This window comes from Aptenodytes forsteri, unplaced genomic scaffold (genome assembly GCF_000699145.1).
Source record: "Aptenodytes forsteri isolate BGI_AS27 unplaced genomic scaffold, ASM69914v1 Scaffold382, whole genome shotgun sequence".
NCBI lineage: Eukaryota > Metazoa > Chordata > Aves > Sphenisciformes > Spheniscidae > Aptenodytes > Aptenodytes forsteri.
Genome location: NW_008794625.1, coordinates 397,849 through 415,455, shown reverse-complemented (window position 1 = coordinate 415,455; position 17,607 = coordinate 397,849). Strand labels below are relative to the sequence as shown.

General features: G+C 36.5%; 1 protein-coding gene across 1 annotated transcript in view; it reads left to right on the top strand.

Moving 5' to 3' along the window:
• Positions 1-17,251, top strand: part of LOC103894033 (period circadian protein homolog 2-like) — a 41,276-nt gene extending 24,025 nt beyond the window's left edge. The window contains 14 exon segments of the mRNA XM_009273339.2: positions 1,360-1,466; positions 2,080-2,233; positions 2,625-2,733; positions 3,083-3,214; positions 4,706-4,802; positions 5,558-5,714; positions 5,798-5,925; positions 7,628-7,801; positions 8,060-8,320; positions 9,524-10,371; positions 11,780-11,966; positions 12,496-12,688; positions 14,332-14,482; positions 15,557-17,251. Coding sequence (XP_009271614.1) covers positions 1,360-1,466; positions 2,080-2,233; positions 2,625-2,733; positions 3,083-3,214; positions 4,706-4,802; positions 5,558-5,714; positions 5,798-5,925; positions 7,628-7,801; positions 8,060-8,320; positions 9,524-10,371; positions 11,780-11,966; positions 12,496-12,688; positions 14,332-14,482; positions 15,557-15,706 — 2,848 coding nt within the window. The 3' untranslated portion in view covers positions 15,707-17,251.
• Positions 17,252-17,607: the final 356 nt, after the last annotated feature.

The following is a 17,607-nucleotide window of genomic DNA, read 5'->3' as shown; positions in this document are numbered from 1 at the left end:
AAAAACTCGTGTTTTCTTCTACTTCTTACAACGTTATTTGAGGAAGTCCTAACTGAAGTCATTCAGAGTTGATTGGTATTTTAAACTGCTCTAGCAGCATAACTTTTCTTATGTGCCTTGAACTTGGCAGCATTTTTAAATGTCAATGTGTTGAAACTCATACCAAATCATATCACTTTATGCCAGTTTCAGCTTTGTAAAGTTGTTGCTTTAGATCATCCACAAGCTTTTAAGACTCATTATTTAACTAATTGATTCAATAATACAGCATTAGTTGCTTTCCTCATTTCCCCTGAATATCTCGTCGTCTTTGCCAGAAGGGTATGTTTGTTTGGGGGAACTGATCTAATTCCAGTGGGTTATTGGAAGTGCAATGTTGAAGGCATTTGTCCCGTAATGCTTTTGAGTTCCAACACAACACAGATCCTGTGTCTGTGGTGCACTGCAGCTAAGTTCTTCATTAAAGCTATTCAGATACCTGAGTATCTTTCTGCTCCTGGGCCTTTGTCAGTGAATGGGGCTGGGGGGAAGGTATACAGCGCTTTGAGTTTACAAGATGACTTGTTGGCACCTGGCAACTTCTTAAACGTTACTGAGTAGTATTGACGTAATGCATTATTTTTTTTCCAAAGCATATTTTTGGCGGTTAGCTTTCAGAGTAAGGTGCAAACTGACGTTTGTGAACTTTCACTCTTTCTCCTTAATATGAATGCTTTAAGTGATCAATGAAAATTATTTCATCACATAAATTAGTCATTTACATCATTAGAAGTGGTCATTGATAATGTGCAGGAAGTCGGTAACATTACTTTTAAGTCTCTGTTTTAATTAATAAGCTTGCTTCCTTGCAGCTCCTTTGAGTTGGACTCTTAACCTGCCTGTGAGAAAGTTTTCTTGAGTCCTAGTCAACTACCCCGTTGCTAGTTCAGCTATAGTAATCCTGTGACCGTTCGCCTTGGCCCCCAGCCGATAGATTGGGGTACTATTTACCTTCATGAGAGTTCTACAAGATTAAACTTTATTAATGCTCTTTTAAAATTAGGGTAAGTATTTATCCTCTAGAGCTAGGCAGCATAGAAAAGACAGAACTGCTGTAGCAGACTTCTTGATTTGGTCTGATCACATTGTTTTATAAAGTTACCAAAAAACCCTAACCACCCCACAAACAAACAAAACCCCCTTTGTTTAAAGACTACTACTGCTATTAAGTTGGCACTGCTATTTCCCCAAATTTAAACTTAAAATTCTTCATTCTCTTTATAGGGGAAAAAAAAACTTAAAATGGAAACATTTTAAAGATTAAATATACGTTTATTCCACTTGATTTTTATTTTTTTTTCTTTGCTTTTCTTTCACCAGAGCAGTACCTCTGTTGGGATACCTACCTCAGGACTTAATAGGAACACCAGTCTTGGTGCATCTTCACCCAAATGACAGACCCTTAATGCTAGCAATTCACAAAAAAAGTATGTAGTCTCTTACTGTGGCAGAATTTTTTTTCTTCCTAAAAGTTAATAACAATGACTTCAAAAACCTCAGCAAGTAGGAGGTGAAAATTAATTGTGACTATGGATTTTTCTGCAAGTAAATACTGAATCCTTTACTCTATAACTTGATTCTTAATGCAAATAGATCAAAATGAGAAATCACTCAATTTCGTGTTTGATATGAAGCATATGTGTCTAATTGACTGTAAATGAATATTTCATACATAAAACTTCCTTGAGAATGCAATGATAGAAGTTGTCATACTTTAAATGGTAGTCTTTTTTTATTTCACAGAGAAGAAAAAAGAGCCAGTCCGGCAATGTTAATTTGTTAAACTTGGAAAATGTAAAGCTGTTTCTTCAATCATCTTTAGCTTGTTGTGTTCTGAAGGTGATTTTCTTGACATAGTCCAGTAAATTATGAAGGTCTGCTTATTCTGGTAGCCCAGCATTTCTAAATGTATAGACGTATCTGGTATTTGTTCCTTCAAATATCATCTTCCTCCTTTGCAATTCATTGTAAAATCCTGAATCATTAAGTAGAATCGTGCAAATATTAATCTGAAATTTCTTTTTGAATCATTCATTACAGTACTTCAGTATGGAGGACAGCCTTTTGACTATTCACCAATCAGGTTTTGCACTAGAAATGGAGATTATATAACCATGGACACTAGCTGGTCCAGTTTCATCAACCCTTGGAGTCGAAAAGTTTCATTTATTATTGGAAGACACAAAGTTAGGACGTGAGTCAAGCCGGGACTTTAAGATTTTTATCTATTTATTTTTATTTTCTATCCCCTCAGGTTTACATAGTGATCCTTAAGAAAGACATAAGGGATGTTGGGGGCGGGGAAATCATATGTACAAATTACTTCCTTTTTAAATTTGTAACTGCTTTAAAAAGAAATTTGAAGTCCTTCAAATTCTGCCAATACAGTCAAGAGTTGCTTCAGAAGAGGGAAGTCATGCTCAAAGTGAGTAAGGGTATGTATTTTATCATTCAAAGGTTGTAGATGCAATAGAATAAGCATCAGATTCTGTTTACTATATATAGATGGTAAATTGAAGTTGTGGGGTCTCTGTAATTGAAGTACTTGCATTTGTAATGAGCTGGGATATGTTTGGTTTATGCAGGGGTCCCTTAAATGAAGATGTCTTTGCCGCTCCCAACTATACAGAGGATAGAATCCTTCATCCCAGTGTTCAGGAAATCACTGAGCAAATATATCGGCTATTATTGCAGGTACAGCATGTGCTTTAATGTTACCCTTTTCATTTCCCAGTGAAGAAAGGGCGTTTATCTTCATGACATTTTGTTTAGCTGCCTACTACTGTACTGGAATTTCTGGCTACAATCCTGGAAATTACTTACGCTTGTGATTACCAGACAAGACTTACTGAAGTATGTTAAAGCTCCAGTTGGTATTTTAAGGATTTCATGCAGCTATGGAGTCCTCACCAAAAAAACCCAAACCAAACCTAAAATAAATCCTTTTTTCCTCACATGGAATTACTGGTAACAATTTCAGTTTTGTTTAAAGCTGGTGTGCTGAGATATGTGTGTGTGTATCTATTTTTGTTGTTGTTAACAGCCTGTACACAACAGTGGATCCAGTGGCTATGGAAGTCTAGGTAGCAATGGTTCACATGAGCACTTAATGAGTGTGGCATCCTCCAGTGACAGCACAGGAAATAATAATGAAGACACTCATAAGGATAAGCCAGTAGGTTTGGTTTTTCTTATTCAAGTACGTGGCACAAAACAAACTAGTAAAAGTGGGGTTTTTTTACTTTTAGCATAACCGTTTCAAATTAGGGATGGAAGAAAGTAAAAGGAAAAAGTCATCTTTCTTTTTTGTTTAACATGGAAAAAACATTTCTGTCTAGGGGAATAAACATTTCTGGTGTAGATGAAGTCTCAGGGTACTGAAGCACAGTTATAGGCATGAAAGTCAGTATGTATAAAGAATTTAAACCTGTACAGTGTGTTAGCTTATTCTAATGTCCGTTATATGTTACATGCTGTGTTTCTGGGAAAACCAGCTGGATATTTGAAAGCAGTTTCTTTTGGGAGGGAAAGTCTGTAATTACTGTTTTCCCAAATGAAACTAAAAAGATAAAATGCAGTAATACCTGCATAACCAAGTGATAGCTTGACCTTGATCACTTTTTATGTTGCAAAAATACACTATAATATGGAATGAAATAAATGGAATGGAATAAAATAAAAATTTTTTGAGCTTAAAACTTAACTCTACTGTAGATTGGGCCACTGCTACATCTAGTTGCTAGTGAGATGTAACTTTTTTAATTCTGTTAGTCTGAACAAAACAGCAGTGATAAATTTGTGCCTATGCTCAACAGAACTATTCCATAGGCAAAGTAAATCAGACGGACAGTAATGTACTGTATGTGGATGCAGTGAAAGGAACTGCACGTTTTAACATCTCTAGTCATTCTGGATTTCCTGTTGTTCTTCCCAAATTTGTTGTAGCTCACTGAGTTGTGTTTAATTCTGAAAGCCAGAATTTTCCTTTCCTTAATTACATTGCTTATAGGCTAATTCTCTGAAATCCCATTTCTGCTTCTGTGATCAGGCATGGCAGACTGCTGCTCTTGCCGAGGTGGTCACTTTCCTGGCTTTCAGTCCTTAAACACTAGTGGCTTAAGCAGATGAAGTCTCTGGATTTTTTTTGTTTGACTTAATACATTTCAGAGCTATGCAGAAAAGTAATGTTTAAGGAAATCTTGGTTTTGAGGGAAATGGATACCTATCTTTCCTTCACTATTTCCACAGACAGTGAAGACTGTTAAAGTATAGTTCTATAATATCCTGTCAGTGCTTGGTTAAACTTCTAGCACAAAAAGTTCTCAGTCTCAGCAGCAATATTTTGTTTACCAAGTGATACTGTTGGTTTTTTTTTCTGAAGTCTTCTTTGTAATGTATCTTTATATTTTCCTATCCAAGTCATTCAACCATATTAAACAAAATACAGAGTAATTGGGAACAAAAACCATACTTTAAATTTCTTCTTTCCAATTCCCAAAATTCTGCTGCTGCACAATAAAATTCTATACATCAGGATTTCTCCTGTAATCAGACTAATTGTAAGATAGAGATTAACTAAGGTTAGACTTAGTCTACTGAGGAATCACTATGCATGATGTTTTATGTCAGAATTTTGTAATAACTCTGTTTAATTACCTGCTTTCAGGAGGTTTGTCAAGATGCCCGTAAGGTCAAAAATAAAGGACAGCATACTTTCACTGACAATAAAGCAAAACTGGAATATAAGAGAGAGCCTTTTGCAGGTAAGACATTAGCAAGTTGATTAAGTATTAGTCTATTGCGCTGGTGCCTTGTATAATATGACAGTAGGGTTTTTTTCTAGTTTAGTTCTAATCAATGCATAAAGACAGCATTTTTATCATTTAAAATTATATTGTCTTGTGTCTCTCCCCTGTGTTCAGGAAAATACTGTGTTCAGCTATGTCTGAATTGATAATGGTGTAACACACAGTTAAGGCATGTCCTAAAGCTGTTGTTTTGAAGTACCTTAATTGTAGCTCATGTTTTCATACAAGTCAAGCATCATCTTTTCTGTTAGGTGGAGGAAAATGTTACGGATGTTGTCTTTCCTGTTTGCATTGTAACCTCAGGAATTTAAGTTGATAAATGAAAATCTTACTAATGAGATTTTAATTCTGCATACATTAATAGGTTATTCTTCTAATAATTTGTTATAACTTCAGGGCACTAGAGTTGTCCTCACACTGAGTGTGTTTCAACTCTAATGATATCTATTCTCTTATAGCCATAATATCTATTCCCTTTGGATCCATATGCATCAACCTAACTAAACTTCATACCTCCCAATAATCCATAAGGACGGGAAAATATTTACACAATGTTCATCTAGTAGTGTGCAAACCTCTTTAACTTGCTTTACAGTGGTTAACTTGTGACCTGTTAAAGATGTATAAATGAGAATTTTTACTGTTGCTTTTAGGGGAATTTGCAAGGATTTAATGCTATAATTGCATAATAGCAATATCTCTTTTCACAGAAAAACAAAATGGACCTGGTGGTCAGGTGAAAGATGTAGTAGGAAAGGATACTTCAGTAACAGCTGCTCCTAAAAATGTGACTACTGAAGAGTTGGCTTGGAAAGAACAACCTGTATATTCTTATCAACAGATTAGCTGTTTGGACAGTGTCATCAGGTAAGCAACCAGTGTGTAAATTACTCTTGACCTCTAGACTTAAGGACTTGCGTATCTAATGTTGTTAAATCATTGTATTTTAGGTACTTGGAGAGTTGTAATGTGCCTGGTACAGCAAAAAGAAAATGTGAACCTTCATCAAGTGTTGCATCACTGAATTCTGGAGTTCATGAACAAAAACCAGCTGATAATGCTATGCAGCCCTTGGGAGGTATCTCTACATCACAGCTTTTTCTTGATTGATTTTTACTAGCAGCCAGTTGGATGTTACTTCTTTGCAGAATAATGATAAGTGTAGCTTAGGCATGACCTCTTAGCTGTTTTCTCAGTGTTAGATGTTGGTGATCTAACTCTTACCATTAAAATCTCCCCTACAGTCAAAAAAATGAGTAGTTGATTGAATATCTGGATTGTAGATGCAATAAGCTTATTTATACTGTACAAAATACAGCAGGATTTTGAGTTTTAGGACTTGAATCATTATCGAATGCAAGATGTTTGTTTCACAGCTGGGACTTGTAAGAACAACCAGCTGAAGAACCTGGCAGCTAATTAATTGCAACAAAAGTATGCATATTACACTTCTGTTTCTCCTTTGTGGACATTAAAAAAAAAAAAAAGGAACAAGAGAGGGTAGTAAAATGCAGCATCTATGCATATTACACTTCTTTTTCTCCTTTGTGGAAAAAAAAAAAAAAAAAAAGGAACAAGAGAGGGTAGTAAAATGCAGCATCGCACTGTTCTCAGTAAGAACCCATTTGAAAGGCATGTCCAGCTATGAAAATAAAAGATGGGTATTACTGAGGATAGCTATCTAAAAAGTCTGCTGTAGGCAAAAAACATTACCTTAATTTGTTAGGACTTAGGTATAGCGTTTGATATAGTCCCTGTCTGGATGGGGGGCTAAAGTGAAGAACATAACTGTTCTTTTTGTACTTTCGTTAGTACAAGAATTGTGAGACTAGTAAAGAACTACATGTAAACGAGATACTTGCTGATTCAACCTTGTCATTATATGAGGCTGAAGGGGAAGTGTCTAGTGGAGTTTCTCAGAAATTGGTCTTGGGAATGATCTTGTCTATATTTCCTCGATGAGCTTCAAAAAGAAGTTCTAATGCAGCTTTTAGAATCAAATTGGAAGGTATCAGTATACATAGGAGCGAAGTGTCCTGTAGAAGGAATTGAAATGCCTTGAGAACTAGAGAGGAAGAAATTGTGTTCCTAATTGCATGATGCTAGTTCCACTATTTCTGCTGTCATTTGGAGTCTATGCAGTTCTAGTTGACAGGAGAAGATGTGGGTTTGCTACCTTTTCGGTGCACTGATGACTAAGAACGATGTAGCCACTGGCATACTCTAGTCAGGAAAAAGGCAAACTTTAGGTCTTAAAATATGTGTTATGCCAAGTATTCCTACTAGAGAAGGAATGTTTTAATGCTGTTTTATGAGGCACTGGTATGACCTCTGCTCAATTATTGTGTATAGCTTTCAGGTGAGATAATTTAAATAGGTGGAAGCTCAGAGCAAAGCTGTTAGGATAACCAGCTAATGACAGAGATTAGTGTACAACAATATGGGAGCTGGGTGGGACTTAATCTTAGGCTGGAAGAGGCTAGAAACTTTCTTCCAAAATTGTGCCATGAAAGAAGAGTGAAGACCAGGAAAGAAAAAAAAGTCCTTCATTAAAAAGATTTGGTTTGGCTATATGTGACAGTAGAGGATTGGATTTGGTTGCTCAGAAGTCATTCTATTCCTAAAAGGTTCTTGGTGGAATGCATAAAGTAAAGTAAAATGTTCTTTTTGTGTCTTGTCAAGCGCAGTTTAGCCTCTACTGTTTTGCAACCCTAGGAGCATATAACTTGCATTCGCTCCTGTTCATGTTCAGTAAACTACAACTTTACTTCTTTTAATAGATCCTGCTGTGTTGAAGGCATCTGGTAAATCAAATGGTCCCCCAGTGGTTGGTGCTCACTTAACATCTTTGGCTTTACCTGGCAAGCCTGAAAGTGTTGTGTCTCTCACAAGTCAGTGCAGCTACAGTAGCACCATTGTTCATGTTGGAGACAAAAAGACACAACCTGAATTAGGTATGATTTTTGCTAATAAATTTTCTCCAAAATGGCCATTGCTAGCCAGTTTAAACTTCAGATGTGAACAGCTAGTATCTGCTTGTGACTTACATTTTCTTACAGCTAAAATGTTCCTATGGAAATGGAATAAATAGGGACAGAATTTGCATCTTAAACTTACAGCAAAATTATTACAGAATTGTAATAGCTTAAAAATGCATATACAGAGCTTTTTTTACTTCATTTTGATTTATTTTCTTCCTCCTATTTCTGTAGAAATGATAGAAGATGGTCCAAGTGGAGCAGAACTCCTGGATGGCCAACTTCTTGCCCCTCCATCCAGCTCTGCGCATGTAAATCAAGAAAAGGAGCCATTTAAAAAACTGGGACTTACAAAGGAAGTCCTTGCAGTACATACGCAAAAAGAGGAGCAGAGCTTTTTGAATAAGTTTAAAGAAATCAAGAGATTTAATATCTTTCAGTCCCACTGCAATTACTACTTACAAGATAAACCAAAAGGACGGCCTGGTGAACGTGGTATGGCAATAGTTTTCATGATAAAACTTGTATTTATATAGGAAGTACATCCTGTTGAGAGGGCATTTCCATTTTTAACTATATTGTGGGGCTACTGTGAATAGTGACAGTTGCATTCTCTTTTTAAAGTCCACAAAAAAATTCGTTCTGATAAGTCTTTCTTGAAGATTGAGAGTGGAATATAGCTTTTAATGTAATAACTGACATTTTAGTAACTAATGTTTTGATTTTTATCTTTTCACTATACTATTACTGTCATGCATCTACTTTCAAGGGACAGAAAACATGCTTTAGCATGTTTGCTTTACTGTATCTATGCTTGTATTCCCTTGCTTTTCTTTTCCTTCTGTCTTTCCATCTGTCTTTTTTCAGGTTTGTGGTTTTGTTTTGTTTTCAGCCCTCTGCTTTACATACAGTTTCCCCCATTCCACTATTGTGTAGTCAGTTATGCAGGTTGATTTAGGAAACCTGTTATGGAACCCTTTAGTCCCCTCGCATTCTTTATACTCGATAAACTTTCAGCCTATCTAAATAAGCTTTAGACAAACTAAAAGTTTGAGCAGCTTTTAGTGCCCAAAGATATTTTACGGATTTCCGCATATCTGTAATCAGATGAACTGACAGTCTTCGCCTAGGGAAGAGTCGCTTGGTGCAGACTTCTCCTAAAATAAGGTTGTAAAGGTAGCATGCTTTTTTCCCCTCAGGAAATTCTTTTCTTTATGTGTACTTTCTCTCCTCCTGCTCCCCCCCCCCCTTTTCAGTTACGGACCTGCATGACCTTAACTCTCTAGAAATGCTTTCAGTCATGTCCCATACTGCTTTCATTGTAATTGCTGGAGTAATTAGAAGTTTGCCCCTCTGGGAGCCACTGTTTTGCAGCTTTGTGCTGTTTGGGTGACACACATTTGAGCCTGAATTGATCCACTGATGGTCTCTTTTCTTCCACAATGCGTCAGCATGGTTTTCATTGCCCAGTTAGCTCAGCTCTTGCGCTAGAGGTAAAAGTGAACCTGACCCCTTCCCAAATGCTTCCATTTGGGTAGGCTAAGTCCAGAACTGCTGTTTTGAGCAACTTCTAGGGATGACAAGGTGAAAGGGATCCATCAGATTGCAAGTAGGATCTTTCCTGACATGTGGGTTTGGGTTTTTTGGGTGGGTTTTTTTGTTCATTTTTTGTTTGGTTGGTTTGGGGTTTTTTTGCAGGTGGCCGTGGACAAAGAAATGGCACTTCTGGAATGGATCAGCCTTGGAAGAAAAGTGGAAAGAACAGAAAATCAAAGCGCATTAAACCACAGGAGTCTTCGGACAGTACAACTTCTGGAACTAAATTCCCCCATCGGTTCCCTCTTCAAGGTTTAAATACTACTGCTTGGTCACCATCAGACACTTCACAAGCAAGCTATTCAGCGATGTCTTTTCCCACTGTTATGCCTGCATATCCACTGCCTGTTTTTCCAGCAGCAGGGACTGTGCCACCAGCTCCTGAGACTTCTCTCTCTGGTTTTAATCCATTGCCAGACTCTGGAAATACTTGCCCTATGCAACCATCCCAGTTCTCTGCACCCCTCATGACACCTGTCGTAGCTCTTGTGCTCCCCAACTATGTCTACCCAGAGATGAACAATAACTTACCTCAAACGCTTTACCATAGCCAACCCAACTTCCCTGCCCATTCCACTTTCTCTTCACAGACAGTATTTCCAACACAGCCACCATTTGCTACACCCAGCCCTTTCCCACAACAGGCATTTTTTCCAACACAGCCATTCCATTATAATCCACCAGCAGAGAGTGAAAAGGTTCCTGTTACAGAGCCACGAAATGAGCCATCCCGTTCCTGCACTCCACAGTCAGTGGGTCTTCAAGACCAGGCTTCGCCACCTCTGTTCCAATCAAGGTGCAGTTCTCCTCTGAATCTTCTACAGTTAGAAGAAACCACAAAAACTGCTGAAAGTGGAGCTCCTGTGGGTTTACATGGAGCTTTAAGTGAGGAAGCAGCCATAGGCAAAATCATGACAACTGATAACTGTAGTGGAAAGGGATCCTTACCAGTAAGTATGCTGATGGGTTTGGGTTTTTTTTTAAAGTCTTCACATTCTTGAACATATCTGAAGTTGTTAATATGTAGAGATGCCTAAAATGGTTTCCTGCTGGCCCCCCCCATTTTCCTGTCTCTGCTACATCGTTTTCAATCCTTTCACTTGTGGGACCTATTTTTTAATGATAGACAGTAGTTGGTCGATATGATGCCAGGAGATGGACTCACACTTGTTAGTAAATTCAAACTTCAGCAGACTGGATAAAACATGAAATGCAATCATTAGGATAGTGTCAACCTTTAAAAATTAAAACTACCTTGTTGTTCTTCTAAAGTTACACTAGGAAGCTTGGAAATACATCCTGAAACAGTTTTGTTCCATTTTTAATTATGAAGATGGATAAGCCCATTGAAAAGCACTGAGATAGATTTAAAATCATATGAGCACTTTATTTTTAGCCATATTTGGACTAAAGTATTCTGTGCACTACGTAACATCTCTGAAATCTTACAAGGACTTCTGACTTGTGCTGTGCTATAACAGTGCATCTGTGACAGTTGGTAACTTACAGCATGCTCTGAGATCCCTCTGCTGGATTAAAAGAAGCTCGGTAACAAAACTTAATAGTAACAATTTTGCTGGCAAATTCTTTTGAATTTCCTCAAACAGTTCCTATTCTTTAGAAACCTGCAAAATGTAACTTTCTGTAATTTCCTCACCACTTACTGGAAAATTAGGACAATACAGGCATTTGTTTAGGAATGTGTTAAGGATAAAGCTAGTTCTTTCCATTATTATGTATTTTGCTAAGTTCTGTCAACCTTAATTTCTAATATTTAATCTTCAAACTGGCTTGCATTGAGGTTTTGCTTATGTTAGAAATCAGTATAGTTAATGCTCTTTCCCTTAAAAACATACAAATAAATTATCTTGCCTAGGAAGCTTGCATCTGGGAACACCTTCCTTCTCATGATGCATTGAGAGTAGTAACAGTGATGGACTGTTGATGCAAATCTCTTTGAGGTAGATTATAGTAGGAGCAACTGCAAGTACGTCTTAGGTGGCTTGGGTAAATTTTGACTTGTCCAGGACAGTAAGAGCTGTCAAAACTGAATAGCAGATGCCTTCTTACTTCCTCGCTAAACTTTTTTTTTGAGAGAAATTGAATTGAAATCTCAGTCTTACTGAAGGACCACTTGTCTGCCTATCGGTCCACTTCATTATTCCTCAGTTGGTCTTGACATGTTATTGGTGGCTGTCTGTCTTCGAATAACTGTGTAAACATATTAGAATATAAAGTGAAATGGATTAATACTAAATGTAAATGATTAGTAATGAAATAGTCTTGTTTATTGGGTTTGGGTTCGTTTGTTTTTTTTTTTTTAATTTTATGTTTTTCCCCTCCCCTTCTTACCACTAGGCTGAATCTCCAATGGATGCTCAAAATAGCGATGCACTCTCCATGTCTAGTGTCCTGCTTGACATTTTACTTCAAGAAGATGCATGTTCAGGCACTGGTTCAGCTTCTTCAGGGAGTGGTGTATCTGCAGCTGCTGAGTCTCTGGGGTCTGGATCCAATGGCTGTGGCATGTCAGGGAGCAGAACAGGTAAGACCAGCAGTGGGTACTCTCTTAGCATTTTAGAGTTGGAGTGTGAGGTATTGCAAAGACCACTTGATGTTCAAGTGCTTTATGTAAAAATCTTTATTGTCTTTAATCCTCATTGCATAGTTTAGTCTTGATTTCTTTTTTTATTATATAACATGAAAGTTTTTCTGTTGTGCTTGATTTACAGTATAGAACCTTCTTCCAGTGTAAAATAGCCATTAAGATATTACGTAGGTATGACAGAATAATGAAGAGAAAATACCGTACTCCTTCATGTTTCATTTCAGAGTTTTTAACTTAAGTAAGCTAATTCTGTTGAAATTTAATGGACACTTAGCTTCAGAATTTGAGTTTTAAAAATATTAATGCAGTTACTTAGGGGTGGAAGTTCCCTCTGTTTAAAAAATGAAATAAAATAGTGGTTGTATTTATACTTTCAGTTCTCTTTTAATCTTCTCTATTTTCCAAAGCATTCAGATAATCTATGTATTTGACAATTTATAATGAAACTTGAAATTTCTTTTTCAAGGTAGTAGTGAAACTAGTCATACCAGCAAATACTTTGGGAGTATTGATTCCTCAGAAAATCATCATAAAACTAAAATGAAGGCAGAAATGGAAGAAAGTGAGCACTTCATTAAATATGTCCTTCAGGATCCTATATGGCTTTTGATGGCAAACACAGATGATGCTGTTATGATGACTTACCAGATACCTTCACGGTAATTCCAATGTCGTAGTCCTTCATGAACTGTATATATGTTTGGGGGAGCACGGTGAATATATGAATCTCTGTCTCAATATCGGTTTTAATGTTTAGCTCAGTGTCAAGAAGAATGCTTGCTTCCTTTGTATCTTTTGTACACTACAGAAGTCGTTCTCAAAAAGTAAAAATTACTTGATTAGGCTTACCTGTATTTTTAGATCCATTACCTGAGTTGAAATTAACTGTGTATATTTTTTGAAGCTGTTTTGTAGTTAGTGATCTGTAACTACTTGCCTAGAAATCCTTGTAGTCTGATTAATAGATCCTGGAAAGTATGCTTAGATCTAATGATGGTCCGTAGCATGGAAGCTCTGTACTCCCTGGCTGTTGTCCTTGGGAAGCCACATTCAGTGGCACACTGCTTTCTCTGCCTTGTGTTTTTTTTTTTTTCCTGGGTTGTTAACTTCCACATGTTCATTCTTCTCCATAAATTCCCATTCAAATAGGACAAAGAAGTAGAAGGTAAAAGTCATAAGGTTTCTAATAGAAAAAACTTTATTTAAAAATAAAAAAATATTCCCCGCTTCAATAGCAAAGAGCAGATATAGGGGGAGGGGAGGGTCACAAGTCTGCAGATTTTTTTTTATCTTGTTTCTATTTCTTGGGAGCAGTGAATGGTATTTTGAAAAGAATAGGAAGTTTCAGTAAAGACAAGTCTTTTGAAAGGGAAGGAAAACAAGCTTTCAAAATACAGAAGCACAGGGATGACGGGGCAGGGGGGAATAGAGAATGCATTGTAAGAACTTCAGATTTTTTTCCCTAGATTTAAAAATAACTTGGCATTTCTCAGTTTTTGTAGCGTGAAGGGTTGACAACTATAGATGGGAATTCCAGCAGACTGTAAGAGTAGCAAAGCCTGCCAAAGAGAACACGCTATAAAACAGGATATTGTGAGAAGGAGAGTTAAGCTCGCTGTCAGAGCGTGATGCCCGAGAAGTGTAAAGCCAACCCGTTCTTAGGTGTGCTGTAAGGAACAGAGATAGTACTGGGTTTCTTGGAACTTGCTTTCTATTGTCATCTTTTATAGAGGTATACAGCTTGTAAATGTTTGGTGTGGTGTGGGTTTTTAAGTTTCTGAATCAAGGTGGGGCACTGGGGGGAGAGAGCACTTTGGCTGCTGAAATAGAGCAGTGTTTTCTAAATCTCTCCCTCTCAGTCCTGAAGTTTAATCCATTCTTGATGACCTTCTTAAACATATCTTACTACTTCTGCTTTAGTATCTCATATGTGCAGGTAGTGTCTGTTTTGGGTTGTCCTCCCGGTGAAGGGGAACTTGGAACTTACCACAGCAGAGGGAAACTGGAGTTCTTGGTGGTTTCACCAGTGGTGCTGTCTGAATAGCTCTAAGAAAACTGTTTTCATTGATGGGATTTGAAAAGACAATGAGCCAGCAGAGATGCGTTAAAGCTGTCTGCAAATGCAGAAAGCTGCTGAAATTTAATTAACCACACTGAATTTTCGTCCAATGTAAAATCTGTAAGCTTAACATTCCAGAACAAAAATAGTCTTTAAAAATGTTAGTATTTGACTGTGTAGCCTTATATAGGCATAAAGCCCAGAAACTGTTGAAGCTCAATTTCTAAATACATTTTATTTTAGAGATTTGGAAACAGTTTTAAAAGAAGATAAGCAGAAATTAAAGCAAATGCAGAAACTACAGCCAAAATTTACAGAAGAACAAAAAAGAGAGCTTATTGAAGTTCATCCATGGATCCAGCAAGGTGGACTGCCAAAAACTGTTGCCAATTCCGTAAGTTTAAATGAGTTAGTTACTTTTGCATGTATACAGTGCTTAAATTATTAGCTGCCTATGTTAGACTTCTCCATTCCTGTTGCTATGAAAGCTTGGTCAATTACATAGAGAGAAAAATTAATTCAAACTTCCATGCAGTGGTTTCTGGCTTGATTTAATTTACCGTAAGTTGTCTTTCCAATGGGAAAGTCAAACTAGTGGTGAATACAGTGCAAGAAATTCCCTTCCTATTTCTAAATTTCTGTGTATCTGTTTGAAATTCTTTATCGATACAGCCAGAAACTTCACTACATAAAAAAATCTCTATTTTGTGCACAGAAATTTATGCCCATTGCTTTCTAGAAAGTACAAAATTAATGGGAGTACACTGTTCCTTTTTTCTATCAGACTTCTCACAGAGGATCATCTCTTGCCTTGATTTTATAAGCAAATTAATAGCTTGAAAAGCAAAAAAGAAAACAAAGCATCCTTGCAGTGTTATTTGTTGTTTGTGTATTTTACTTATTCACACACAAATACCTGATTGCATTCTCTTTTCGCTGAGCATTCGATCATTTGTAGCTTTTTTGTACATAAGTTATCAAATGCAGAGGCTCTCTTTGCACATCAGTATTTCAAAAGTCAGTGTAGCAGAATTGCAGTGGAATCCTAATCCTGATGTTAATGTTACTGCAACATTAATACTATAGCATCTAACTTGTGTAAGTGTACAGTTGCTTCAGTCTCTTAAGCACTGCAACTGACATGAACACATTACTGCAGGGTTAGCAATCAAATGGAGGAAAAGGTGATTGGAAGTGCATGTAAAATGTCAGCATTATAAGTGATCTATGACATGACTGCTTCCAGTAGAGTTCTCAAGTACTTGTATTGATTTACTACACGTTATAAAATGATTGTGTGTGGGAAAGTTGAGTTGGGGAGTGGGATATATCTGGTAGCTGCAGCACAGACGTAAAGGTTCCCTTGGAATCAGGGATCGTGTGCAAATGTACTGTTTGGAAAAGCTTTTTTTTTCCCCTCCTTTGACTTACAAGTGTGTCTATAATTTTCTTTTTTTTTTCTTTTTAGGAATGTATTTTTTGTGAGGACAATATACAGAGCAATATTTATACATCATATGATGAAGAAATCAATGAAATGGACCTTAATGAAATGATTGAAGACAGTGGGGAAAACAACTTGGTTTCCCTGAGTCAAGTCAGTGAAGAACAAACATAGCCTTTGAGCCTATTGTTTTCAAAGCTGCTTCAAAACTAGTGATGATCCATAAAGGTTTTACTCTTGTATCCAGCAAGATGAATCCTGTTCATAAAAACAAATGTGTTTTTCTTGCTCTAGAAGAGTCATTTGTGAATGAATCTCTTTCTAAATGGTGGCAATCTCTTCCCAGTAAGGACGTTGTTGAAGATGGTATAGCTTTTCTTTAAAAAAGAAAGACTCATATTTTGCACTTATGCCTCAAATATTTCTTTATAAACTATAGAAACTTTCATTGATGCCTACTGGTTTTTGTAGAGTGGTTTAATGAGTACTGAGAATCCCCTTACGTACATATGGTTCTTCAAATCTCCTTTTGGTAATGATTCAGCATTATAAATTGTTCTAGCAATTTTGCTCAGTGGCTCTTTAGCATTGTTCTTAATATTTGAAGTGGTCCAGCACAGTAGAAGAAATAACCTTCAAGTAAATCAGTTCAAACTTGCCCTCCTCATACCAATTGATCCCATCCTCTTTGTTTGTTTCCTATAGTTTTGAATGTAGGAACCTTTTTTGTCTAAGAGAAATGTTGAACTAATTTTGTAAGATCGTCTTGGGTTTAAAATACTTATGTGACTGTGTAAGAAAGTATAGACGAGTGCTGACAACTTTGTAGCCTTTTATTTAAATGGACACTGCAATACTATGAACTGTTTATTACCTTGAAGCATCATTTCTGAGAATTTATACACAAGAAATCTTTATGCTAAAGATTTTAAAAACTAAGACCACAGAGGATGGCTGCGTATGCTCCAGTGACTGTTAGACAAAGCTTGGTATAACTTTAACCTTTATTTCTGATTTGTTCTGTCAGGAGGTTGGCCATCAGTTTTTCCTGTGTGGCTAAACAAACATCAAACTTGTATGTGGCAAGAGAGGATTAGACATTTCTTGTCATTTGAAGATAGTTCTTATAAAAAAGAAGTGATTTTGAGAATAGAGTTGACTTTAACTATATTTGAATTGCATAATCTAAAACTTAACGTGGCTGGAATCCTTTGCTGTCAAGGATTTAATTTTAATGCCTCTGAGATTGTATTGACTTGAATGTGTACTATATGTTCTTATGCTGTTTATACATGTTGGATGTGGGAAGAGAACACAAAAGAGCAACTTTAACATATTGGTTAAAGGACATTTAGTTGCAGCATTGCTAGATGTCAGCTGTAGGTCTTGGGGTGAAAAACATATAGAGAAATTCAATTAACTTTGATATGTTTGTCTTAAAATATTTTTCACAGAAAGCATTTCCTTAATTTTTAGGATAACATTTCACTGAAATTTAAGGTTATTTTCATTTTATAAAAATATTTCTCTTTGCATACAAAGAGGATGTGAAGTTAGATCTGACCACCAAAAACACGCAGAAGTGACTGGTATTTGCTTAGTGGAAGAAATAATTTGTGTAAAGTAATTAGTTATTAATTGGACAGTGTCATGAGGAAATTTGCATTGGAGACAGGTTCTGCAGAGAGTGTGTGAACTTGTGAAACAAGTAGAATCACAATTTAAAAAAATAAGGATCTTAAATGTAGTGTGAAGCACTACCCAGCAGGATCTGATTCCTGTCTTTAATAGTTTAGCAAGCTCAAACTTAAATATATGTAAATATAAACTGAATGAGAAATTTTAAAATGTTGGTGTTCAAGTCTGATATATTAAATGTTTTAATCATAAATGGAACAGTGCAGCTATACCAACATATTAAATATATTCCATTTTTACATGTAAACACAAATAGTTTTAATTGGACCAGGGTTTGGGGAAAATAAAAGCTTTATAGGAGTGCATCGTAATTATACAAATTTGTTTCAGGGACTTCTCAACCACTTTGAACTTCTTTTTTTTAGCATGCTTTTTTT